At 40.6% G+C, this 25,049-nt stretch overlaps 1 protein-coding gene across 1 annotated transcript in view; it reads right to left on the bottom strand.

Annotated features, from left to right (window-relative positions):
• Nucleotides 1-4,708: 4,708 nt before the first annotated feature.
• The window catches only part of LOC144715978 (NADH dehydrogenase ubiquinone complex I, assembly factor-like protein (DUF185)), a 68,001-nt gene continuing 47,660 nt past the window's right edge, over nt 4,709-25,049 (bottom strand). Inside the window, exons 8-14 of the mRNA XM_078590942.1 lie at nt 20,466-20,554; nt 18,589-18,757; nt 17,695-17,811; nt 11,663-11,707; nt 5,479-5,607; nt 5,157-5,330; nt 4,709-5,026 (exon numbers count right to left, since the gene is read on the bottom strand). Coding sequence (XP_078447068.1) covers nt 5,196-5,330; nt 5,479-5,607; nt 11,663-11,707; nt 17,695-17,811; nt 18,589-18,757; nt 20,466-20,554 — 684 coding nt within the window. The 3' untranslated portion in view covers nt 4,709-5,026; nt 5,157-5,195. The remainder of the gene's footprint in view (nt 5,027-5,156; nt 5,331-5,478; nt 5,608-11,662; nt 11,708-17,694; nt 17,812-18,588; nt 18,758-20,465; nt 20,555-25,049) is intronic.

Here is a 25,049-nt window from a genome sequence, read left to right as displayed (position 1 = left end):
AGGCCGCCGGGCGGGGGTTTATATAGTCCGTTGGGAGGGGGCGGGACGGGACGGGACGCATTAGGCGCCCCCGTCCCGTCCCGTTCGCCTTCTTAGACAGGGAGTTTGACGGACCCGTCAAAGTCGAAGGAGAAAAGTAAAAAGGAAATGTCATCGAAAAAATAAAAAAAAAAGAAAAAAGGGAAGATGAACAGAACAAAAAAAAAGAAGAAAAAAAAGAAGAAAAAAAAGAAAGGAAGATGAAAAGAAGAGAAGAGGAAAAGAAACAGATGATGAAGAAGAAAAGAACAGGAAAAGGGAAGAATATGAAATATTAATGAAATAAGAAGAAAAGAAGAATGTGAAAAAATTAATGAAATAAGAAGAAAAGAAGAATATGAAAACACGAACAAAGGATGAAGAATAATTAATAAAATAACAAGAAAAAGAAAAGAAGAAAGGAAGCTGACAAGAAAGAGGCGAGAAAAATGAACACGCAAAGGGTAATGAGAGCAGAAGAGGAAGAGCAGAGGAAAAGAATATGAAAATAAGAATAAAAGATGAAGAAGAAAGAAAGATAAAAAGAAAATAAAAGAAGAAGAAAAGAAAAACAGAAGAAAGGAAGATGAGAAGAAAAATAAAAAGACAAATAAAGTAAAACAAAAAATATGAAAATAATAAGAAAGAAAGATGAAAAGATTAATACCACAAGAACAAAAAGGAGCAAGAGAAGAAGAAAGGAAGATGAAAAGAAGAAGAGAATAAGAAAAGAGAAAAGGAATAAGAAAATATTGATAAAGACTAATAAAAGAAGAATAAAAGAGGAGATTGAGGAGAAGAAAAGAAATCGATAATGAAGAAGAGAAGTAAAAGAGAAGAATAAAAACAAGAAAGAAATATGAAAAGATTAAGACAATAAGAAGAGAAAAAGAGAAGAAGAAGAAAATAAAAAAGAGAAGAATATGAAAATAAGAAGGCAAGATGAAAATATTAACAAAATAAGAAGAAGAGAATAAGACAAGAAGAAGAAAAAAAAAGAGAAAATATGAAAAGAAGGGAATATGAAAAGATTAACATAATAAAAATAAGAGAAAAAGAGAAGAATATGAAAAGAAGAAGGGAAGATGAAAAGATTAACAAAATAAGAAGAAGAGAATAAGAAAAGAACAATAAAGAAAAAAGAGAAGAATATGAAAAGAAGGGAAGATGAAAATATTAACAAAATAAAAAGAAGCGAAAAAGAGAAGAATATGAAAAGAAGAATGCAAGATGAAAATATTAACAAAATAAGAAGAAGAGAATAAGAAAAGAACAAGAAAGGAAAAAGAGAAGAATATGAAAAAAAGAAGGGAAGATGAAAAGATTAACAAAATAAGAAGAAGAGAATAAGAAAAGAAGAAGAAAAGAAAGATAAGAATACAAAAAGAAGAAGGGAAGATGAAAATTAACAAAATAAAAAGAAGAGAATAGGATAAGCAGAGAAAAACAAAAATAGAAGAATATGAAAAGAAGGAAAGAAAAAGAGAAGAGTAAGAAAGGAATGTGTAAAGATTAATAAAGGAACTAGAAGAGAGAAGAAAAGAAAAAGAGAAGAATAAGAAAGGAATGTGTAAAGATTAATTAAAGAAGTAGAAGAGAAGAAGAAAACAAAAAAGAGAAGAATATGAAAAGAAGAAAGGAAGATTAAAAGATGCATAAGAGAAGAAGAAAAGACAAATAAAATAAGAGAAGAAGAAATGAAGATTAAAATAAAATAATAAGAGAGAAGGGGGGGAGTGGCAAGTGGTAACTGGGGGAAGGCCCAGATTGACTCTTGGATTGTATTTGGACCAACCTCTGGGAGGGTGGGAGGGTGGGAGGGAGAGAGACAGAGAGGAAGGGAGGGAGGTAGAGAGAAAGAGAGAGAGGGGGAGAAGGAGAGAGAGAGAGACAGGGAGGGAGAGAGAGGGAGAGAGGGAGGGAGGGAGAGAGAGGGAGAGAGGGAGAGAGGGAGGGAGGGAGAGAGAGGGAGAGAGGGAGAGAGGGAGGGAGAGAGAGAGAGTAGGGATCGGGGATTCGGACAGATCGTTCGAATGTTTGATCGGATCGGGCATTTGAACGATCGAATCCGAACACGATCTGCGCGGATCGAATTGTTCGAACAAGATGGCTGTTTGGATTGAATGTTTAAATGCGATCCGATTCGAACACGTTGTTCGAATCAGATCGAATCGAATGTTCAAATCCAGCGACGCCTGCGGCCAGCCCCGCCCAGCTCCGCCCAGCACTGGCCAGCGGCCCTCAGCCCCCGCCAGCGCCGTCCAGCGGCCGCCAGAGACAAAGTCGCTGGCGGCCACGGGCGCCGCTGGCCATTTGTCCGAACTTGTCTGAATAAGTTCGAACAAGTTTGAACAAATGGCAATCGAACACGAACGAACCAAATTGTTCATTCAAATCTTTCGATAGAACACAAACAAATGGTCTGTTCGATCGAAAGATTCGAACAGATTGTTCAAATTGGCATTTGTTCATTCGAATCTTTCAATCAAAATTCGAATGATCCGATCCGATCTGATCCCCGATGCCTAAGAGAGAGACAGAGACAGAGAGAGAGAGGGAGAGAGATTGAGGGAGGGAGAGAGCAAGAGACAGAAAGAGCAGGCGAGAGAGAGAGAGAGAGAGAGAGAGAGAGAGAGAGAGAGAGAGAGAGAGAGAGAGAGAGAGAGAGAGAGAGAGAGAGAGAGAGAGAGAGAGAGAGAGAGAGAGAGAGAGAGAGAGAGAGAGAGAGAGAGAGAGAGAGAGAGAGAGAGAGAGAGAGAGAGAGAGAGAGAGAGAGAGAGAGAGAGAGAGAGAGAGAGAGAGAGAGAGAGAGAGAGAGAAAGAGAAAGAGAGAGAGAGAGAGAGAGAGAGAGAGAGAGAGAGAGAGAGAGAGAGAGAGAGAGAGAGAGAGAGAGAGAGAGAGAGAGAGAGAGAGAGAGAGAGAGAGAGAGAGAGAGAGAGAGAAGGAAAGAGAGAGAGAGAGAGAGAGAGAGAGAGAGAGTGAGGTAGGGAGAGAGCAAGAGACAGTGAAAGAGCGGGCAAGAGAGAGAGAGCGAGAGATAGAGAGATTGAGGTAGGGAGAGAGCAAGAGACAGTGAAAGAGCGGGCAAGAGAGAGAGAGAGCGAGAGAGAGAGAGAGAGAGAGAGAGAGAGAGAGAGAGAGAGAGAGAGAGCAAGAGAGAGAGAGAGAGAGAGAGAGAGAGAGAGAGAGAGAGAGAGAGAGAGAGAGAGAGAGAGAGAGAGAGAGAGAGAGCGAGAGAGAGAGAGAGAGAGAGAGAGAGAGAGAGAGAGAGAGAGAGAGAGAGAGAGAGAGAGAGAGAGAGAGAGAGAGAGAGAGAGAGAGAGAGAGAGAGAGAGAGAGGGAGGGAGGAAGAGAGGGAGAGAGAGAGACAGAGCGAGAGAGACGGAGGGAGGGAGAGAGCAAGAGACAGAGAAAGCGCGAGCAAGAGAGAGAGAGGGAGAGAGAGATTGAGGGAGGGAGAGAGCAAGAGATAGAGAAAGCAAGAGAGAGAGAGAGAGAGAGAGAGAGAGAGAGAGAGAGAGAGAGAGAGAGAGAGAGAGAGAGAGAGAGAGAGGAATAGAAGAATATGGGCTCTATAGTGGCTTCTTTGATCTTAAGAAAAGGGTCAAAGGGGTCAATTAGAGAGGTTGAGAGGAGAATATTTTAATTTGTTTTGGTTGGTTCTGTAGGCTTCATAATTCAAAAATAACTACTCTATTGGATAATAAAAAGTGAAATTTACCCCCCTTGAAATTTAAGGTTTTTTTTATAGTCTTGTTTTAATGTGCACTTGGAATAGCTACGTAAATCTCTCAATTTCTCCTCTCAATGCAAGTAAGGGCTTGTACATGCCGCTCAACTCAAGCAATTTAGAAGTTCATATCAGGATCAAGAAGAACAATCAAGAAATCAAACTATCATCATCCAAAAGAGAGAGAGAGAGAGAGAGAGAGAGAGAGAGAGAGAGAGAGAGAGAGAGAGAGAGGGAGAGAGAGAGAGAGAGAGAGAGAGAGAGAGAGAGAGAGAGAGAGAGAGAGAGAGAGAGAGAGAGAGATTGAGGGAGGGAGAGAGCAAGAGACAGAGAAAGCGCGAGCAAGAGAGAGAGAGGGAGAGAGAGATTGAGGGAGGGAGAGAGCAAGAGATAGAGAAAGCAAGAGAGAGAGAGAGAGAGAGAGAGAGAGAGAGAGAGAGAGAGAGAGAGAGAGAGAGAGAGAGAGAGAGAGAGAGAGAGGGAGAGAGAGAGAGAGAGAGAGAGAGAGAGAGAGAGAGAGAGAGAGAGAGAGAGAGAGAGAGAGAGAGAGAGAGAGGTGGAGAGAGAGAGAGGTGGAGAGAGAGAGAGGTGGAGAGAGAGAGAGAGGTGGAGAGAGAGAGAGAGGTAGAGAGAGCGAGAGAAAGATGACTCGGATCATATCAGTTGCTCAACAATTTGATTCTACATAGTGATGAAAATAATTAGAATTTTCTCGAGTAAGTAAGCTATACTTAATACCGTACATTACACAATTCATTCTAATACCCATTGATCTGTGTTGCATACAATACCTTACACTGTTATGTTAGCTTACACCATTCATTCTGGTTACATTCCTCCAATGCTACAGCTTTTGATGTGAACACAAAATACCATAATCGCCCAAGAAGGTAAATCATTCGGCCATGAAATGTCCTTGTTGCTTAACAACTTATTTGAATGTAGAGATGAAAATAATCTACCTTGCATACAGTCAATCTTGTTCATTGATAATGGCGCAAAAACTGTTGATGACAAACCTCATATGAACCCAACAAAAAAAATAGTCCCTAGAAAATTTTGACTCAGAACTGAGGATAAATGAATTGGATTTCTACGGTTAAGTTAAGAAAAAGATCACTTATGGGAACACATCCAAGAAAAATGATTTTCCTCCATTGAGTGAAATTTCTCAGCTCCAGTTGCAAACCCTTTTTGACATGGGTCCCGGAAACTAAGAGAAAAATGATTTTCCAGGGCCTGAATGTAAAAATGGGACGTTAAAGCATCCGTAGTATCTGCCAATGAAAAATAAAACCTCCATTGATCAATTAAAGTAGTAATGGATAGACCCCTCACAAGAAATCAATTTCTATGAGAGAAAATACAAAAAAAGAGGACATCAATGTTGTGCTCAGATATAATTACCATGAATGCAGGGTCCTCTGTTTTCTCCAAGATGCTCGCCTATTTGGTGTTATGTGTAGGCACGCTCAAATAAAACTTGGTATTTTTGAAGTCATTGAGAAGAGGATTATAACCGTCCATTGTCCTTGTTTTTGATGGCAAACCAAATTCCTCCACGAATGAAGCTGTATCTAACTGCATCATGACGACATTACTGGAGTGAACTCAAACCCATGGAAAAACATGATAACACTTTTTTTTCATTTATTGGTTTAAAATTGAGAAATGATATTACGCTGTGCAGAAAGAAAACTGTGAAAAATTGTTACGAAAAGGGACATACAATCATAGTTCTCCTTTTCTTGAAAGGTTTTGATGAATTCAAACTTGACTGGGATTTCAGCCCTCCACATGAAAGGTCCATCATCTCCAACAAAATAAAATCTGTTGGGAAGAAGATGTCTGCATCCCCCTGTGATGAAGAACAGTCAGCCGCAGAGATGGCTCAGAGATATATCCAAAGTTCCAGAAAGATGTGACCAAGAGACTTCCAAAAATGATGCCTCATCAAATAAAAGATGCTGAATTTAATAAATTTTAGAGATTCACTTTTAGTACTATTATGCATATATTTGTCACATACAAGATTCCTGGAATTCAAACCCTCAACCTTTGCTCTGATACCATGTTAAGATTCAATCCCCTTCCACTGTGCTTAAAAATATAGCTGATCTGGTAGGTGCTACTCAATTTTGAACTTATGGACGATCAAGATATCTGCATTGACTAGATATAGCCTATACTATAGATAGTGATTCATAGGGTTAGTGAGATCAACATTCTGTAGCTTTATATTTGAGCACCAAAAAAAATACTTTTCATCTATCACATGGGTATTTTTATAGACAGGGATTTGTAACTTCCACACAAGCTTAAAGAAAAGGCCCATTCTCCATTATCTAAAAATGAGGTGAGGCCACATTTGACATCAGAGGACATTATTTTTCTACATGTGGCACCAGCACATGTTTATTTGATCTGAGGTACATGGAGAAATGCTGAGGTATGCAGTGATTGCATCACAAGATGATGGGAGTTCTTTTGTGGTCAGAGATATTGCCAACACCACAGTTCCCAGAGTGAGGGATGTGGCAGAGATCTCCACTTTTATTCCTGGAACAACTATCTTCTATGGGCGATGCGTTTGGAGGCACATGGTCTGTTGGAGGCAATAAAAAATGGGAATGTGGTGCAGAAAAAATATCTTCTTTGTGCTGTATTTATCTTTGGACCTTTGATGGAGAACTTGTCACAAATTGACAACAAGAACACGAACAGGGCGATGTTGGAAGCCCTGCACATCATGAATATGAGTGACTTGCATCAAAGAAGGTGAAGATCCAAGCCCCAAATCATTAGTTTGAGATGCTCACGATGGGAAAGGAAGAGCCACAAGCAGAATTTCCCAGGGAGCTCTCTCAAGTGGTGACTTATAAGCATAGTCTGGGAAAGATGAATCATGAACGCGACATGGTTGCCTAGCTGGTCCGTTCAGCACTGGCCCTGAATGATCCAATGATGTAATCCATCGGGCAATTTGAGTATCTAGATGTGATGATCTCAGAAGAAGTCATTGAATCACTAGACATAGGAAGACCGTGAAAGAGGGAGAGGGCACACATGATCAAGGCCGAGGTCATGGATGCCAACACAAGGATAACAAAAACATGTCCCGAGATAAGTCAAATAAAGAGCTATAATTCTCTGAATGAATATAATGCAGCTGAGTGTTGCAGTGATGACGAGGAAAAAGTCAACTTAATGCAGAGGAGCAACATCAGTCAACTTTCTTATCGGCAATTGCAGAGGAATCATCATTTTAGGTATATCGAAGCTGAGTGTCTCGAAACAAGATTTAGGGGGAGTGTTGGCATTAATTTTGTTACCTGATACTCCACTTTGACTCACCTAATCTGGTGATTCCTGTGCAAATGCTAACAAGAGAGCTGACACAACGTTTAATTATGGTTAGACAACCAAAGATATGCTTTTGGGAAGGTTAAACGTTGTGTTACATCTTTGAGGCCATCCATAATTACTTTTATCCAAGGAGGTATAGACTCTTCTACGGGAATACTTGACTCTTTATCCCTTTGAGAATAATCTAGACCCGATCGATTCGTCATAATGAGGTAAAACAAACAAGCAAGTAATTTTTTTTTAACTAAAGAAACGAGAAAGTAATTTAATTTTTAAGAGAAAGAGAATCAAACAAGCAAGCAAGACCTTTCGGCTCTGATACCACTTGATTCGGGACACGAAAATGGATTCGTGAATTTAATAAACTAATAAAAATATATTGTTAATGATGTGTTCCTTGAGGGTGATCCGAATTCGGTTTAATCCTAAAAGAGCAGGGATTCGACGAAACACTTTGGTAATACTTTCGATGTACCAACTAATGGAAATATGATATTTGAAATGGTCGCCTAAAGTTTCACACCGGAAGTTCCAAAGTAACTATCACTGGAGCAAATTAATCATTATCATGAACCAGAATTATCTCAAAAGTTGGGGTGTCTCAGAGATGGGAGTGAATAGCTTGAATATCTTGATGTTGAATGGCTTTGATTGACGTTGATCTGCAGCTCCACGAGCGCATGCAAACGAAGAGAGGGGAAGGTGTGGAAAACGGATAAGTGGAAGTGTGTGATTTGACCGGCACAAGAGGATATTGATGGGTAAAGTGAAGGGTAGAGGTGACGTGTGAAATTGGATGACTTGGATTGGATAAAGCATGAGAATTGGTGAAGTGAAGAAGAAGGAAGACAAATGGAACTAGGCGAAGATGGTGGATTAATATGAAGGAATGTGTTCAATGATAAGGGATGATGAGGATAAGTTGATAGGAGAATGATGGAGAGGCTAATGTTTGGAGAAAAATAAAGGAGGAATCCAAGAGGAGTTGACGATACCGAAGAAGAGAAGCCGCCGTAGTCGTTCCGTTGACGATCCGTTGCCGCTATTGCCAGAAAAATCACCAAGGAATCACTCTTTTCTCACAAACAACATAATAATTCTCAAACAAAAGTGTGAATCCGCACAGATCATGGGAAGATATTAGTGTGGACTTTGTTTTAGGACTCCCTAAAACTCCAAGGAAATTTGATTCTATTTTTTTTATAGTCGATCGTTTCTCAAAAATGGCTCATTTTCTTGCATGTCGTAAAACTTCGGATGCTACACACATTGCTCAAATTTTTTTTGATGAAATTATCCGTCTCCATGGTATTCCTAAAACTATTGTTTCTGACTGTGATGTTAAATTCATGAGTTATTTTTGGGAAACGTTATGGCATCACATGGGCACCAAATTAAATTTTACATCTACTTTTCACCCTCAATCCGATGGGCTAACTGAAGTTGTTAATCGGAGTCTCGGAAATCTTCTTCGGTGTCTTTTACATGAACATCATGGTACTAGGGATTCTTTACTTCTGCGTATTGAATTTGCATATAACAGTTATATTCATTGTCGCTGCAACACTCAGCTGCAGAATGTCCATCTCTTGTATCTCCACAACGTCCCTTTGGTTGTCCACGAACTCCCTTGCTCTTGTGCTTCCAAGCCTCTAGATTTATTGGCTCAATATGTTTACTCGCGCCACATTTCTTCTCCCTATTGAGTCTTCCTCATAAATCTTGATCTTGTTGCTCTACCCTCGCTTACCCCATATGGTGGTTACCCATAGAAGAGGAACTTCAAGCCTTGGCTAAAATCATACTTGAGATTTTGTTCCCGTTCCACTTGGCAGACATTAGGTGGGTTGCTCTGGGTTTACACTGTTAAGTATCAAACTGATGGTTCCCGTAAATGGTATTAGGCCCATCTTGTTGTCAAAGCATACAACCAACCGTTATGGGATCAATTATTTGGAGGCTTTTTCCCCGAAGGCATTTTATGTCCCTGCCTCCTGTTTATAAAGTGCCAGTCTTTGCCTATTGTCCCCTGGTCTGTAGTTGAATAAGACATTAAACGATTTATAGCAATCTCCTCGTACCTGTTTTGGTCGCTTCACCCAGTTCATCCTTTTTCACTGTCATTCTCTGTCCAAGGGAGTGACCACTCTTCTTGTCTATGTCGATGGCATAATTATCTCCGGGAATGATACCTCTACAGCATCCAAGTTTTCTTAATGCGGCAAGCGAATGTGACACCACGCATCATGGGCCCTTGTATTATTTGTCCTTGGGTATATTCTTAAGTCAGCATTGAGCTTCTTTAAGAACTTGGGAAAGATGATTCACAGCAACTTAACACCTCCATTGAAGCTAATCATTGGCTGAGATAAAGGACCAAGTTGACCTGGGACAGTATCACCACTTCATTGGTAAGCTTATATAACTCACCCACTCCTCATCCTGATATTGCTTCCACAGGGGGTATTCTTGGTCAGCTCATGCATCCTCCAAAGGTGTGCCACTTGTAGTCAATTGTCTCCTTTGGTACCTAAAGGGTACTGTCAGTCTCCGTATTGAGTTAAAGATCCAAAGTGAACTTCACTTGAAGGTTTATTCTGATGCTGACTATGCTGGTTCTCAGTTTGATTGTGGCTCCATTTTCAGTTACCGTACCTTTGTGGAAGGTAATATTATCAAGTGGCAAAGCAAGAAGCAGGTTGTAGTTGCAAGTTTCAGTGTCAAGGCAGAATTCTGGCTCTAGCTTGATGTTTTTATGACGACTTGTGGCTCACAAATCTCTTGGCTGAATTGTGAGTGCTCTTTGATCATCCTATCTGCCTCTTTTGCAACAAGAAGCTCATAAGTACTGCTCTTTATCCAGTGGAACTTAATCATGCCAAACACATTGAGGTGGATTGTCACATCATTAAAGTGAAGCTGCATAGTGGACAGTTCTGTACTCTCTACACATGATTTCCTCAACAATGTGCTGATATCTACACAAAGGGCCAATCTGACGTCAGACAACACATGCTGGAACACGCTCCAGGGGGGTGCGTGCAGATGACGCTTGGGGTGGAAAAGGCTCCTATGAAAAGTTAATAGGAAAAAGTTCACTAGGCTCCTCATGGCTGCACAGCAATGAGGTGGTGTTTAAGGGAAGGGCTGTGACACTAGACTCAGTTCTACATGATGCAGAGAACTGTAAAATAGGTTATATCATTTTTCAAATCTTCAATATCTACCTCCCAAATCATATGAAAAGTTTATAGGACCCAAACATCGTGCATGGTATGGATAGGTTGTTTGACAATATCTAGCAACTTACATGCTAAAGGGGACAGTACAAGAGGGGGAGACGTACGAGAGGAGATATTGGGGGTTTCGCATCTGGGGTTCCATGACAAAGGAGATTTCTTTCGATATTTCAGTACAGACCCCAAACATAGACTTGGCATGATTCATCTTTTCGATTCTTCTTGTCCTTTTCTTAGGACGTTTCTAGACACTGAGGCCTATATCAGATCACACGTCACTAAGTAGCATTGGCCCACTAACATAAACACCGGTATACAAAGGGTAAACAGAGCAGAAGGGGCCGAAAAGTTTGTGAGTTCAGAGGAGAGTTTGAGGACTCCAAGGAGAGGGAGTAGCCTCTTGAGCCACCACCTTATCTATGTTCATCTATGTAACTGTGTGTAAGGACCCCAAACAAAAGGTAAAAGGGTATGGGCAGCACGCGAGAGAGATAGATGCTAAAAAATGGATCAATGGAAAGAGAAACAAGGATGTTTGATTGAAAGGTCACCCAACTCCCCCATTGATTCCTTCCTGAATGATTTATCCCATCATCTCCCCCTCTATTTGTAGGATGGTTGAGGGGTGTTCTCCTTGGCTCAAAATGGAACCTTTGGGAATAGACATGGGCGCTGTTTAACTCCCATGTTCGGCTTAGGGCCTGGTTTTGCTCCCGCTTCTACTTGAAACTACATATTCAGAAGCTCTTCCTGGGTTCCTAACCTAGTGTTTTTGTTCATCCTCCCTCTCTCTCCATCGCTCTCATGTCCATTATCTCTCAACCCCAATCCCACTCACTCTCTCAACAGCCATTCTAATCTCTTGGCAGCTGTTCAACAGTGAACTGAAGGGATCTCCGACTGGGGTCCCAACATTGGAGTTGACAAAACCTCTACCATAATAAAGTCTGATTTGTAGAGTTTTTTTTACTTTCTCTTCTCAATCTCTCTTTTTTCAATCCCTTCTATACATTATCTCCACCTGTCGATTTCCACAGGCAGCAAAAACTGAAATTGCTTAATTTGGTCCATCATTGGGATCAATAAATGTTCTTAACGGAGATGAAAATATTTCATTTATCGGAGACGAATACCAAAACCAAAATCTACATTCGCAAATATAACATAATCTTTCTGCTCTTCGATTTTTAATTGTGGGACCTTTCTCATTTATCTTCCATCATAAAGAGATTTTCCCTTTTAAGGAAAACTTGAGTTAGCACACACATTCAAATACACAACAAATAGAGTCTAGGAATGGGAACTGACCTTTGCATCTAGATAACTGTCATAGTCAGTTGTACATCCATCTTTCTACAAAGAGATAAACACAACATGTAAATTTGATTGCAACCGTTTCACTGAAGTTGAGACACAAAATTAAACTAATAAAACAGGACCACATTTATACCCAAAAAAAATACAAGAAGACCAAGGAAGTGAAAATAATGCAAAGGATGGTATTTATTACTGGAAAAAGGAAAAGATGGATATCAAAAACATGATAGTCTAGACTTCCACCTGATACGAGCCATCCTTGAACATATCAGAGGACTAAGCGCCGCCGGTCAACCAAGTCGTAGTGGTCAACCCAAGAGCATATAAATAAAGGGCCGCCGAGAAAGAAACGCACTCTTGATTTTGAATACCGGCAGTCGTGAGCCTGGAGCGGGAGACGCCCGATCCGGAGGGAGGAGATTCCGAATGCGGGACTCCTAGTTTCTTTCTTCCTTTTATTTTCACACCATTGTTCTTGAACTCTTTCCTCTCCAATTGTTTCTTGCATCCGATTCTTGGACGAGAGTTTCTTGGATTCCTTGCGGTATTTGGAAATATTCTCATTCTACAGAAGATCTTGGGCCGGGGGAGCGTAACACTGGTATCAGAACCACGTCCTTCTTGATTTTGATCCACTTCTCGATGGAGCAAGATCCCAGGGCCGATCAAAGCACAGTGGAATTTCAACGCCGTACCGCCAACGTGTTGGAGCATGTGATGGAGCAAATCGCCTCCATTAATCTGCACCTGGAAGAATTCAAACAGGCGACACCTACTGGTGAAAGAGAAAATCGGCATCAACGCGTTCAACCAGATCCACCACAACCTTATCCCAGGTTTGATCAAAATCTTCAGTTTAAGCGTGGCGATTTGCCCCGTTTTCAAGGTGAAAATGCAGACGGCTGGATTGCATGCGTGGATCGATTCTTTTACTTACATCCTATAGATGACAAAGATAAAATGCATTTGGTCTCTTTGCATTTGGATAATGCTGCTCAGAACTGGTTTATCTACACAGAAAAAGAAGTAGGATTTCGTGATTGGGAGCATTTCAAGATTCTGTTTGCAAATCGTTATGGTATATCTTTCAACAAACTCTATATGGAATTATTCGATGTGCGTCAGACTGGATCTGTTATTGAGTACCGAGATGAGTTTGAACGCATTCTATCACAACTCCCCAAAATAGCGGCTGAAACAAAAGAATACGCCTATTTACATGGATTGAAGCCAGAAATCCGTACAGAGGTGAGTAAATGCAGACCTTTTGGTTTGCAAGAAATTATGGATCTTTCAGTACAAGTTGAAATAGATTTGGGGGTCCTTTACACGGCATGGAAAAATTCCCCTGTTTATCATCAGCAAGCGCCATACTCAAGTTCAGCTCAAAGACAAAATTCTCCAAATTACCTGCCAAATCATCAAAGGGTCTATGTACCTCCCAAGAAAAATCATGTTATGGCACCACCTCATGGCAACCAATCTATACACCCTTCTACCAGTCAAACACAACCACAAAGAAAAAGAAATCTAAGACTTACAGAAGCTGAATTTCAACAGAGGAAGGAAACGGGGCTCTGTTTTCATTGCAATGACAAATTCCTGCCAGGTCACCGATGCAAAAAAGACTTGAATCTTATTATGGTGGTGGATAGATCTGAACCAGCTGAGGATTCAGATGACGAAGCTGTACCAATGCAAACAGATGATGCCCCAATTACGGGAAAATCTGTTTTCTCTGCCCAGTTAACGACATTTATATCACAGGACCCATCTCGAAACCACACCATCAAATTTTGGGAACATGTTGCCGGTTATCCTGTGAGGATACTTGTTGACAGTGGGGCCTCCCATAATTTTATTGACCCAGAGATCATAGCCGCAGCCTCACTCCAAGTTGTAGCAGGGGGGCGCTTTGATGTGTTGCTAGCTAATGGGACGATGCAGTCATCAATAGGTATCTGCTTGGATGTGCCTATCTATATGTAGGGGATAGATATTGTCCAAGATTTATACCATTACCCATGGGAGCCATAGATGTGGTGCTTGGGGCTCAATGGTTGCAGACCCTGGAGTGGTTTTTAAGCAATTATAATCTGAGGACTTTGAAGATTTTATTGCAAGGAGTCGTTCACAATCTCAAGACCGACCAGTGTTTCTTATCAGCTTCTACATCACCATTTCCAAGCGCACAAGATATCATCAATAGTAAAAGACAGTTCCGAGCATTATACGCAGCATGTGATACAAGCCAACCCATTGTATTCACCATCTCAAAATCTTCTTACATTGAAACTTTCAGTCTTCTACATCCTTCTGTTTTTGAGTCTACCTTACAAATTTCCACCCAAAAGAGACATAGATCACAAAAATTATTTGAAGCCTGGGACATCCCCAATTAATTTGAGACCATACCGATACTCATACCTCCAAAAAAATGAGCTAGAAAAGCTTATCAATGATATGATCTCCACTAAAATCATTCGATCTTCTACCAGCCCCTATTCTAGCCCTGCACTTCTTGTTAGAAAGAAAGATGGAGGATGGCGAATTCGTATTGATTATAGAGCCCTCAATAAAGTCACCATTCCAAACAGATATACTATATCCATTGTTGATGAATTATTTGAGGAATTGCAAGGAGCTACCATGTTCACTAAATTAGACCTCAAATCGGGGTATTATCAAATTCGCATGCACGAAGATGACATCCACAAAACGGCGTTCAAGACACATCAGGGACACTTTGAATTTCTGGTCATGCCGTTTGGGTTAAGTAATGCACCTGCTACTTTCCAAGCTCTGATGAATACCATTTTTAAACAATACTTATACAAGTTTGTGTTGGTATTCTTTGATGGCATTTTAATATACAGCAGAACTATTGCAGAACATGAGAGACACTTACATCTAGTATTTCAAATTTTGCAAGAACACTGCTTAGGAGTTAATCCCAAGAAGTGTTTATTTGCTCAAAATTGTATTGAGTTCCTTGGTCCCCGAATATCGATGCAAGGGCTGGAGACTGATCCAAGCAAGATTGACACTATTACATCATGGCCAACCCCAAACTCTCTCAAACAGCTCAGGTCATTCCTGGGATTGACCAATTATTACAGGCGTTTCGTTGCACAGTATGCTCAAAAGGCTCAACCACTGACATCATTGCTGAAGAAAAACTCTTTCATTGGACAGACTTAGCAGATAAAGCATTCATCAACATGAAAGGTGCACTTTCTACTCTTATACTCAAATTGCCTGACTTCACCAAACCTTTTATCGTTGAAACGGACGCCTCCAGCTTTGGATTGGGAGCTGTACTAATACAAGAGTCACACACTATTGCATATTTTAGCAAAACTCTCAACTGTAACTCAAGGCTCAAATCCACCTATGAACGAGAATTAATGGCAGTGGTGTTATCAGTCCACAAGTGGAAACACTACCTTTTATTTCAGAAAATTTTCTTACATACTGATCAGTTCAGTCTAAAGTTCCTAAATGAGCAAAAGGAGGTACCGCAGCATTATCACAAGTGGGTATCAAAACTACTAGGCGTCCATTTTGAGATCCGATTCAAGGCAGGTCGACATAATACAGTTGCAGATTCATTATCACGCTCCAGGACAGAGGAACAACCTCATTGTCATAATATCTCAATGACGCACTGGTTAGATAGGCAGGTACTGGACAAAGAGATTAACCAAGACCCAAAACTCTCTGGTATCAAAAGTGCACTAATCTCTCAACCATCTACAACGACCCACTACACTCTGAATAATAATACTTTGCTATACAAGGGTAAGCTGGTACTGCCTGCAGAGTCCTCACTGATTCCTTTGATCCTCAAAGAGTTTCACGATGCCAAAATCGGGGGACATGGGGGAGTGCTCAAAACGTACAAGAGAATTTCTCAACACATATACTGGCAGGGTATGAAAAAGAAAATCAGAACATATGTGGCTGCCTGTCAGGTGTGCCAACGCCACAAAGCATCCACACTTTCTCCTGCTGGGTTGTTACAACCATTGCCCATTCCCAACCAAATTTGGGAGGACGTGTCCATGGACTTTATAGAAGGGTTACCCAAATCAGGAGGTTATAACACGATATTGGTAGTGGTTTGCAGATTAAGCAAATACTGTCATTACATTGGGGTCAAACATCCATTTACTACTCCTGAAATTGCTAACCTATTTATTAAGGAGATAGTACGATTACATGGTATTCCTCGCTCAATTGTATCTGATAGGGGCAGTAGTTTCACCAGCCAATTCTGGAAGGAACTACATAAGTTACAAGGGACAACGCTAAAGCTCAGTTCATCGTATCACCCTGAAACGGACGGGCAAACAGAAGTCATGAACAGAAGTTTAGAATGTTACTTGCGCTGTTTCGCGTCTGAAAATCCAAAAAAATGGGCAAACTGGCTAGCTTGGGCGGAATATAGTTACAACACTTCTTTCCACTCGTCAACCAAAATGAAACCATTCAAAGCTGTATATGGGCGAGATCCTCCTCCTATCATCCGTTATGGGTCACCACCAAGTCCTATTGATTCGCTAGACAACCTACTCACAGAAAGAGACCGTATACTGTCCCATTTACAATCCCATTTAGCCAAAGCTCAAGCAGTAATGAAAAGAAAGGCAGATCAACATCGCCAGGATATTGAATTCCAAGAGGGAGATAAAGTGTTTGTGAAATTACGTTCATAGAGGATGAAATCCCTAGTCAGACGTTTATCAGAGAAATTAGCTCCTAAATATTTCGGCCCTTACACAGTTGTTAAAAGAATTGGGCCTGTGGCCTATAAATTGGATCTTCCAAAAACAGCAACACCCAGTTTTTCATATTTCAAACTTATGCAAAGTCGTGGGTGATGACATCAATATTTTATTGGTCCCTACTAACATCTCTGATGACTGGGAATGGCAGGTCTCTCCTGAAGCAGTGATTAAGAGAAGATTCAACAGAACCGGGATGCAACTACTCATCAAATGGAAAGACTTGCCCAACTTCGACGCAACCTGGGAAGACTTTGATGTAATCACTCGCCAATTTCCAGATTTCCAAATTGGGGACAATTTGGATTTGGAGGGAGGGAGTAGTGATACGAGCCATCCTCGAACATATCAGAGGACTAAGCGCCGCCGGTCAACCAAGTCGTAGTGGTCAACCCAAGAGCATATAAATAAAGGGCCGCCGAGAAAGAAACGCACTCTTGATTTTGAATACCGGCAGTCGTGAGCCTGGAGCGGGAGACGCCCGATCCGGAGGGAGGAGATTCCGAATGCGGGACTCCTAGTTTCTTTCTTCCTTTTCTTTTCACACCATTGTTCTTGAACTCTTTCCTCTCCAATTGTTTCTTGCATCCGATTCTTGGACGAGAGTTTCTTGGATTCCTTGCGGTATTTGGAAATATTCTCATTCTACAGAAGATCTTGGGCCGGGGGAGCGTAACACCACCACACCCAAGGTCACCAGTGCCATGGCTTCAAGGGTCCCCCAAAAGGATAACTTTCATCAGTAGAAACACATTCAAATATGGGTTTACAGGCACACCTTAACAGGGAATATCCTGTTAACGATCAAAAGGCCATTATAAGGATCCATCACAAGTGGACCTTTTAAGGGCATTACAACAATATAAAACTAATGGTATATGGAAGTAAATGAAAATTGATTACAATAAAGAAACGAGTTAAGAAATGAAACTACTTAGCTCAACAATAAGGTTTATTTCTCTGTTCTTTGGAAACTTGAACAGTTAAAAGATAATGTGCTCCAGGAAGACAATAATGAATTGAGCAAGAATGAAGGAATAAGTTAGGAAAGAAACAGCATCAGAGCCCTCATTAATTTTTAAGAGGAAATAACCAATGAATAAACATTTCAATAAAACTGATGCTTGATCCTGAATGACCAAAACTGCTACAAGAGAGACCAATGCAACTGTCATAATAATCTATTCAAAAGTTTCATACAAGGCTACTAAAATGCTTCAAAAGACAGTGACTTACCTTGGTGGAAACAAGAGGAGCTCTTTCACCCAATATTCTTACGTCTGGTAGGAAACTGAAATCAGATGCGATGAGAGACATGTTCGGTAAGGCCCCATGAAGAACCTCAAGTAGTTGCTACATATAGAGAAGGTGAAACAATTATCTTCATTAGTTATTGAAGGTTTTTCTTCTTAAATAATTTCAGATACCTTGAACCCGACAAGGGTTCCACATGAAAAGCAGTTACTGCTGGCTACCAGCCAAAGAAACAGCATAAGAATCACATGGTTTAAAGATGCCTTACAGTTATGGAAAACATGGCCAAATAATCAATTATGTCCCATGTTAGATGACCAAATAATTTTTTCATGCACGGCAAAAGCAACAGAAAATAAAGAAAAAGAGATTATGGAACGAAGGGTTGACATTATGTTCAAAAGGAGACTTTTCACTTATTGCCGATAAAATAAGGGCATAATCTTAAAAACTCTCATAAAGATGATCAGACATAATGGGCAAACATGCACAACGATTTCAGTATACTTAGAAGACAGTTTCTACCTTCGTTGACCTGATCTTTTAAGTTATGTATGACCAGGAAATAGGTTTTTTCATTTTCTCTTTTGCCAACGATAGTTTGATGTTGAAATCAAGGATTAATGATACAGATGAAAAAGTAATCACTAAGATAGAATTAGTTTTCATTGACTTTACTCTATGACACATATTATTTTCCATGGCATTGTCTCTTCAAGGAAACAACCACAGATGTGACAATGGCACTAAATTCATGGATTCCTCTACGTAAGTTATTTTATATCAAATTTTGGTTTTCACTTTCAACACACAAGCCCCATCCCTCGAATGAACTAAGATGTATCCACACAAATAGATGGTGAGGTGTTTTCTTACCAAACATCCAGTTGGCATCCAAGATCTTCGAGACTTGGGAAATGCTTTTGACCATAGAAGTTTCATCATGTTGGCCGATCCAGAATTCTGCCAGTCCATGCCAGAAATCTCCAGACATCGAGTAATTAATGGATCATGGATTGGCTTATAAATTTCTGATAATTCTTCACTGTTGAAAATGAAAATAAAAGAACCACATCAGAAAAGAGACCGACATTCAGAGGTAATTGAATATTTCAGTCTTATTTTTTTGATATGAGATGGGTTCCTGACTGGCATCCCATTGAAATGCAACCTTGATTTAGGATCGGTCCAGACAGGAAGGAGAGAGAGAGGAGAAGGAATGTCAATCTAACAGTAATATTGTCGCATAGAGAGAGAGAGGAAGAGAGAGAGAGAGAGATGGAGAGAGAAGGAGAGAGAGAGGGGAGAGGGTGCAGGAAATATCATGCACAAAGAGAGGTAGATGGAGTAGATACGAGAACCAAAATGCCTTCCATACTTCTTGGCTGTCCTCCCAAAGGGAAAACTAACCTAAAAGGAAAATGAAACCTCCCCAATAGTGCATAAAATGATAGAAATGCCCCTACAGGACAAAGTGCGTGAAATTCCCCTAGATATGATTGGGGTCATATCAATAAGTCATATGTTATAAGTACTAAAAAGATTAATGTCAAGGAAAACATAGATCTTGTTAAAATATATAGCATCTTGATCCAAATGCTTGATGAAAAACATGAAGGGAAATACCATCTCAACAGCTAAATGGTAAAGAGAGAACGAAGATAAATAGTAAATACTGTCACAAAATTGGATTTTAAGTTTGTTCTGTTGGACCATGTTATAACATGTTCCATGTTCATTGTTGCTTCTCCATTGTTTTATTTCATCCTCTTCATACGACTGGGCCCTAAGCTCCAAAGAAAACTAATGCGCCCCAACATTTCCACCATTAGAAAATAAGAATCAAGAATTGCCTCCACGTATTGTATGCCTCAATAGCACTCACGAGATGCCTGTCTGATAAGAGATGTTAACAATTCCCTCTCACAGATGAGGCTCCCTGCCAAGAAGATATTTTATAATCACAAGCCAGCCAGAAGCAGCTTCCTGCAACCCGGAGTATCGCCTCGACTGAAAACTGCCCTACCAGTCTACCAGTCCCTTCACACCACCCCCTGATACCATCAGTGGTGTAGGTCGATCAAGATAGTGATTGTACTAGCCAAATGTACAAAAAATCAAATGTTGAATGTCAATGCCAGGAACCAAACAGAAGAAGATTTTGATATAGAGGAGATGAGTGGTCATAGACGGTAGATGAGATGAATGGGAGATTGATAACAATGGGAGAATGGAGATAGCTCCCTCCCCCCGTCTGGTCATGGAAGACTCCCCCGCTCCAGCCTCAGCTTCTGCTGCAAAGGTCTCTTGGAGGCATGTTTGCAGTACGTTCTTGAGAAGAACGTATCACCCTCTCACCCACAATTTGGTTCTGTCTCGAAGCTTTTCTCCATCCCCCTATCGGCTTCTTAAAGCTTCATTATTTCAAACCCACTTATTTCCAGCCAAAGAACAAGTGGTCAGTCTCCCACTCAACTCATGCTACAGCACGTGTAGATTAACCCTTCATGTAGTCATGGTTCCTGTTCTGTGGTCCCGTTTCTTTTTCTCGCTTTCATAGTTTAACATAGGGATCGCAAAAAAGGCATTATATATATTTGGCACCCCAACAGTTTTAAAATAAACGTTGCTCAAAATATCTCCCCCAATCATTTTTTTGAGAAAGCATATGTTATACCTGACAAAATAATATGGAGAAAAATGTAACATACGTTTGACATCAAAGATTTCACACCATTATAGAGATTACAAACCTCCCAGGCTCATTCTGAACCCAAACTTCCATCCATGGAGAAACTTGATCAGGGGAGAATACTAGATCATGAGGAAGATTGTCAAGAACCTGAAAAAAGCGAAATAAGTTGTCTCCAGGGCAAAAATTTCACATAGCAATTATCTAAAATAAGATTCCGCACACACTTTTCTGGGTAAAAATTTCAAAATTGGAGAGGGTAAATTCATCATTTGATTTTTAGGTACCCAAAATGTGAATAAGTTCCTTGCAAATGAAATCCTTCCATTTAAGAAATCACAGTGCTATTAAGTATTTATTGGCATCATTTGAATAGCAAACCACAACAAAAATGACAATGAAATGGCATTTCTGTGAGAAAATGTCAACCTTATGGAGAGGACAATTGTAAGATCAATAACAAAAATATCAGTTAGAAAAATAAAAAAGTCTCTGATCGCATAAGGATAAATGGTCAGGTAGTCTATGAAAATAAGGTGAAACATGAAAATATGATGCAGAGGGAAGAGAAAACATGAAAATATTCAACCTTGGGAGAAATGGGAATGAGACATTTTCTTCTTTCGCAAAATCGATTGCAATTTTTCTTTATCCATTGAGAGAAGTACTAAAGAGCCATATGCAAGTGGAGAGGAAAGGAAGAAAGACGAAGAAACTACTTGCCCAATGTCCCAGGATCATCAACAAATAATGATATTTAATAATCCTCCACGAGTAGGAGCATACAGATCATATGTGACAAGCTTACTTCATGAGATCCACATGAGCATAAGGTAAAACCTTTGTGAAGAGGTCAGAAAGGAAATTCCATGAGGGATGACCAAGTGAGTCTGATTGTACAGTCGGATAAAATGACAGTCTACCAAAACATGTTTGGTGTGTGCATGAAACACCATATTGAATCAGATTGAAGAGCCTCCTAACGGTAAAAACTTCACTGTTTCTCTCAATAGTAGGTATCGATCAGCTGGAAATCCAGACCAATAGAGAAAATCTCAAGAAGCCGGACAGAAGGGAAGACTGTAATGTTCTTGTTGTCTTGGGTGTATTGCCTCTCCTATATCATGAGAATCACACCAGTCTCCCTAATGTACTACATAGAAATCCAATCATTCAATAGGGAGGAAGAGAGAGAGGGAACAGTGAGTGAGATAAGAGAGAAGATCATCAGGAATGATTATATTGCTGGAGCTTTGCCCTGGGAAGAGTGGTGGTGACCAGGAAGCAGTGTGTGATTCTGCTACGACCCTCCTATGCATGTAAGTGTGAAGGAGGAAACGTAACCGTCCCCAACGTGCGGAGCAGGACGGGGGAGACAAACAGACACGAAAATGGGAGATAAAGGGGGGCTTTTTGGGTGAAGGAGACTAAGGAAGGGGGGCTTTTTGGGCGAAAAGTGGAGGTTCTCCACCTGATTGAGGCTGGGAGGGGATTCCCCTTCCTTCAAGACCACGACCTACCGGCCTGCTGGGGGTCGAGCTATCTTTCTTCTTTCTTTACCTCTGCAAACGTTGTTGAGACTTGTGTTACGATTTGAACTACTTTTGCTTGTCCTGGGTACAAGTTTCTTCTATAGATTACAGCCAGGGGCGTAACAGATTCGCCCTGGGGAAGAGAGGGTTTCACCCTCAGGTTAGACCAAGAGGGGTGAAGGGAAGGAGGGAGACTCACAATGTACTATGCACTGCCTCCCATGTTAGGCTGGATGTTCTTTGTAGTTTCCTCAGGTCGTGGCCCAACCAATATAGGAAACTTCCAGGGTTGTTGTTCCTTGTTGTGCTGGTTCTCCTTTTGAGGGTGCACCCAATGGTATGTGCCTTCAATATGTTCCCCAAAGCGATCAGCTTGTCCTCAAGCTGGAAGTTGGGGAATTTCTTCAAAATGATAGGGTGGAGTCCCATATAGCTTCAAAAGAGGAGATGCTTCCACTCGATCAGGACCTCAAGGACCCATGGGCACAGCCTGAAGCAACAGAGAGTTGCGGGTTCCGCTCGTTACTCCTCCTAGGTAAAGATCCCAGGGAGGGGTTGAATCTGTGTGCTGGCTGATAAGATTCTCTCATACTTATTATGAGAAGAAGAGGAAAATGGTCCACCCAGCACGTGCAACTGACCTGACATATGCAAGTCAAAATGCATTAAGTGGCAGGAAAAAGAGGCCAACAAATAAATAAGAGTGAGAGCAGGTCAAGGCATTGGTTCAAAGAGAGGAGCAGCAGTTTATTCGCTGGAGGAGATAGATTTTCTCGATCCCAGATGGGAAAGAGCCAATCTGACTCAATCCTCGAATTCTAGCTTCTATAGTCCTTATCTCTTCAATGTTCTTCTCTTCAAAAAAAATCTCTTCAATGTTCCTTCACTCCTAGACATTATTCTTCAGATCTTTCAATTTTTGACAAGTTCGTGAAGAAATTCTCATCTGGATTTGTAGTTCGATCTCATTTCTCAACCAGGATCAGTACAGTTTGGTATCATAGTTGATCTATCTTAGGCAACAATGTCAGATATGAAGATAGGATGGAAGCATTGTCTGATGAAGTTGAGGCTAATCAACAACAAGTCACCAATGTGCTGGAGCACCTAATTCAAGGAGTGGCTGCCATCAGGGCCAGTACCCTGTTCCACCGGTTGTAACTGAAGCCGTGCCCGAACAAGTTCATGAAAGGTTTGGATTAGATAGAAAATTTAAGCAAGGTGATCATCCTGTTTTCAGTAGATATTGACCGGAATCATGATTTAGATAATTTTTTGTCTTCACACAATGCCAGCCTGCAACAAATTAAATTTAATTGTGCATCATCTTGATAATTTGGCTTTGACCTGGTTCATATATTCATAAAAAAACTTTTGGTATGACTAGATGCTTGGATTTCAAGGCACATTTTAAGGAAGACATAGAATGTCCCACATGCTTTTCATTGATAAATCTTTAAGATACAACAAATCAATTTGGTCCATGAATATCAATCCAAATTGGAAATGATTGTTATTCAATTACCCCTTTTAGCACCTGAAATAAAATAAAGTACTTACCTAAGGGAACTAAGGCCATAAATTAGGTGCAAAGAGTTGTGTTACAGACCTTACCAAATAAAAGAAATTACGCATCTATCAATGAGAGCTGAGTCTGATTGGGAAATTCTTTCCAGAGCTTGGAACTCTCCCCCTTCTTACGCATACCTACCAGCTCAATGGATCACAAATCCATCGTCAATTGCGACTCCTTTACACAAGTAAGTGCAAGCTACACCTAATCATTGGAAGTCATATCCTGATAATACAAAGGGTTCATCCTCACAGGTTCGATATTTTTATGCTCCAAATTATAAATCGAATCACAGGCACTGAAATCTGAGAATTACATACTCTGCATATCAGCAGAAGAAGGATAAAGGTCTATGCTACTCCTGCAATGGCAGACTTACTCTGGGGCATTGTTGTAAGAAAAACTTAAATCTCATGTTGATTAGTGAAGGGACAAGCAGCAAGTCCCGGATGACGATGATGAAGCCTTAATGCAAACCAATGAAGACTTGAGAATGGTCCCCTCTTCTTTGCTCCTGTCCATCAATGCTTGGCTCAAAGGCCTTCATCTTCTGGACCCCTCAATTTATGTTCCAAACCAGCCTGAAGTTCTGTAATGATCCAAATAAATTACACAGAAACAACATTATTGGGTATTCAAGTTGCTGGATTATGATTTTGAAATCAAGTATAAAAGCAGGCAAAAATAATGTGGTAGCTAATGCTTAGCTCGTTCTATGGATGAATTGTCAAACTGAAGCTTGACTATCTGATATGACTCTTCCACTGGCATACAACCAAACGCAGTCTAGGAGGAAGACGGGGGGCCGAGCAATGACAGTGCTCTCAACAATTTGGCTTCACTGAAATGAGGTGGTATTTAGGCGGAGGATGGCTTCTATGGATGTGCTCGCCCACAAAATCAAGGGTCTCATGGCATCATGGTTTCCTAAATAGGTAGATAGATAAGGGAGGGGAAGATCATGTACAGATAGAGCTTTATGGGTATACATGCGTACTTTGGGTGGTTACAGCTTTGTTGGGTGACCACCCTCTTTAAATCATCTTTAAAAAAGAAAAATTCACGCGTGCTGATCAATGATATGTGTAGAGCAAGACAAGATGGAGCCCGCATTCTATAAATAACAGGGAAGGTTGTCTGAGGGAGGTACTCAACATTTTGCAACCAAGGTGACTTGGGGACCGACAGCAGATTCTCTGTTGTTCAGTGCCTGGCATAGGGAGATCCTCCCTCCCAGTAGAGATTGGGCCGATCCGGCCAATCTCGCTCTACCTACTTCATCTTCATTGTGCTCTTTCCCCATTGGGATCTACCTCTTCTTGAACTCTTGACTCGACATATTTCGTTTCTGTTTTTTGGAAGTTCTTGGAGATCTTGTCCTTGATTACTGACTCAACATACTTTTGCTTATATCACGCAACTATCTGAGGGAGTGTATCATTATCACTCCTTGATTTAACACACATTTTAGGCCCTAGATATGCCAAGTTATTTCTCAAAGAAATAGCGAAATACTATAGAATACCTCTATCAATTATCC

This window comes from Wolffia australiana, chromosome 20 (genome assembly GCF_029677425.1).
Source record: "Wolffia australiana isolate 7733 chromosome 20, ASM2967742v1".
NCBI classification, from domain to species: Eukaryota; Viridiplantae; Streptophyta; class Magnoliopsida; order Alismatales; family Araceae; genus Wolffia; species Wolffia australiana.
Note: the sequence above shows the minus strand (reverse complement) of the source record. Positions and strands in the feature narration are given on the sequence as shown.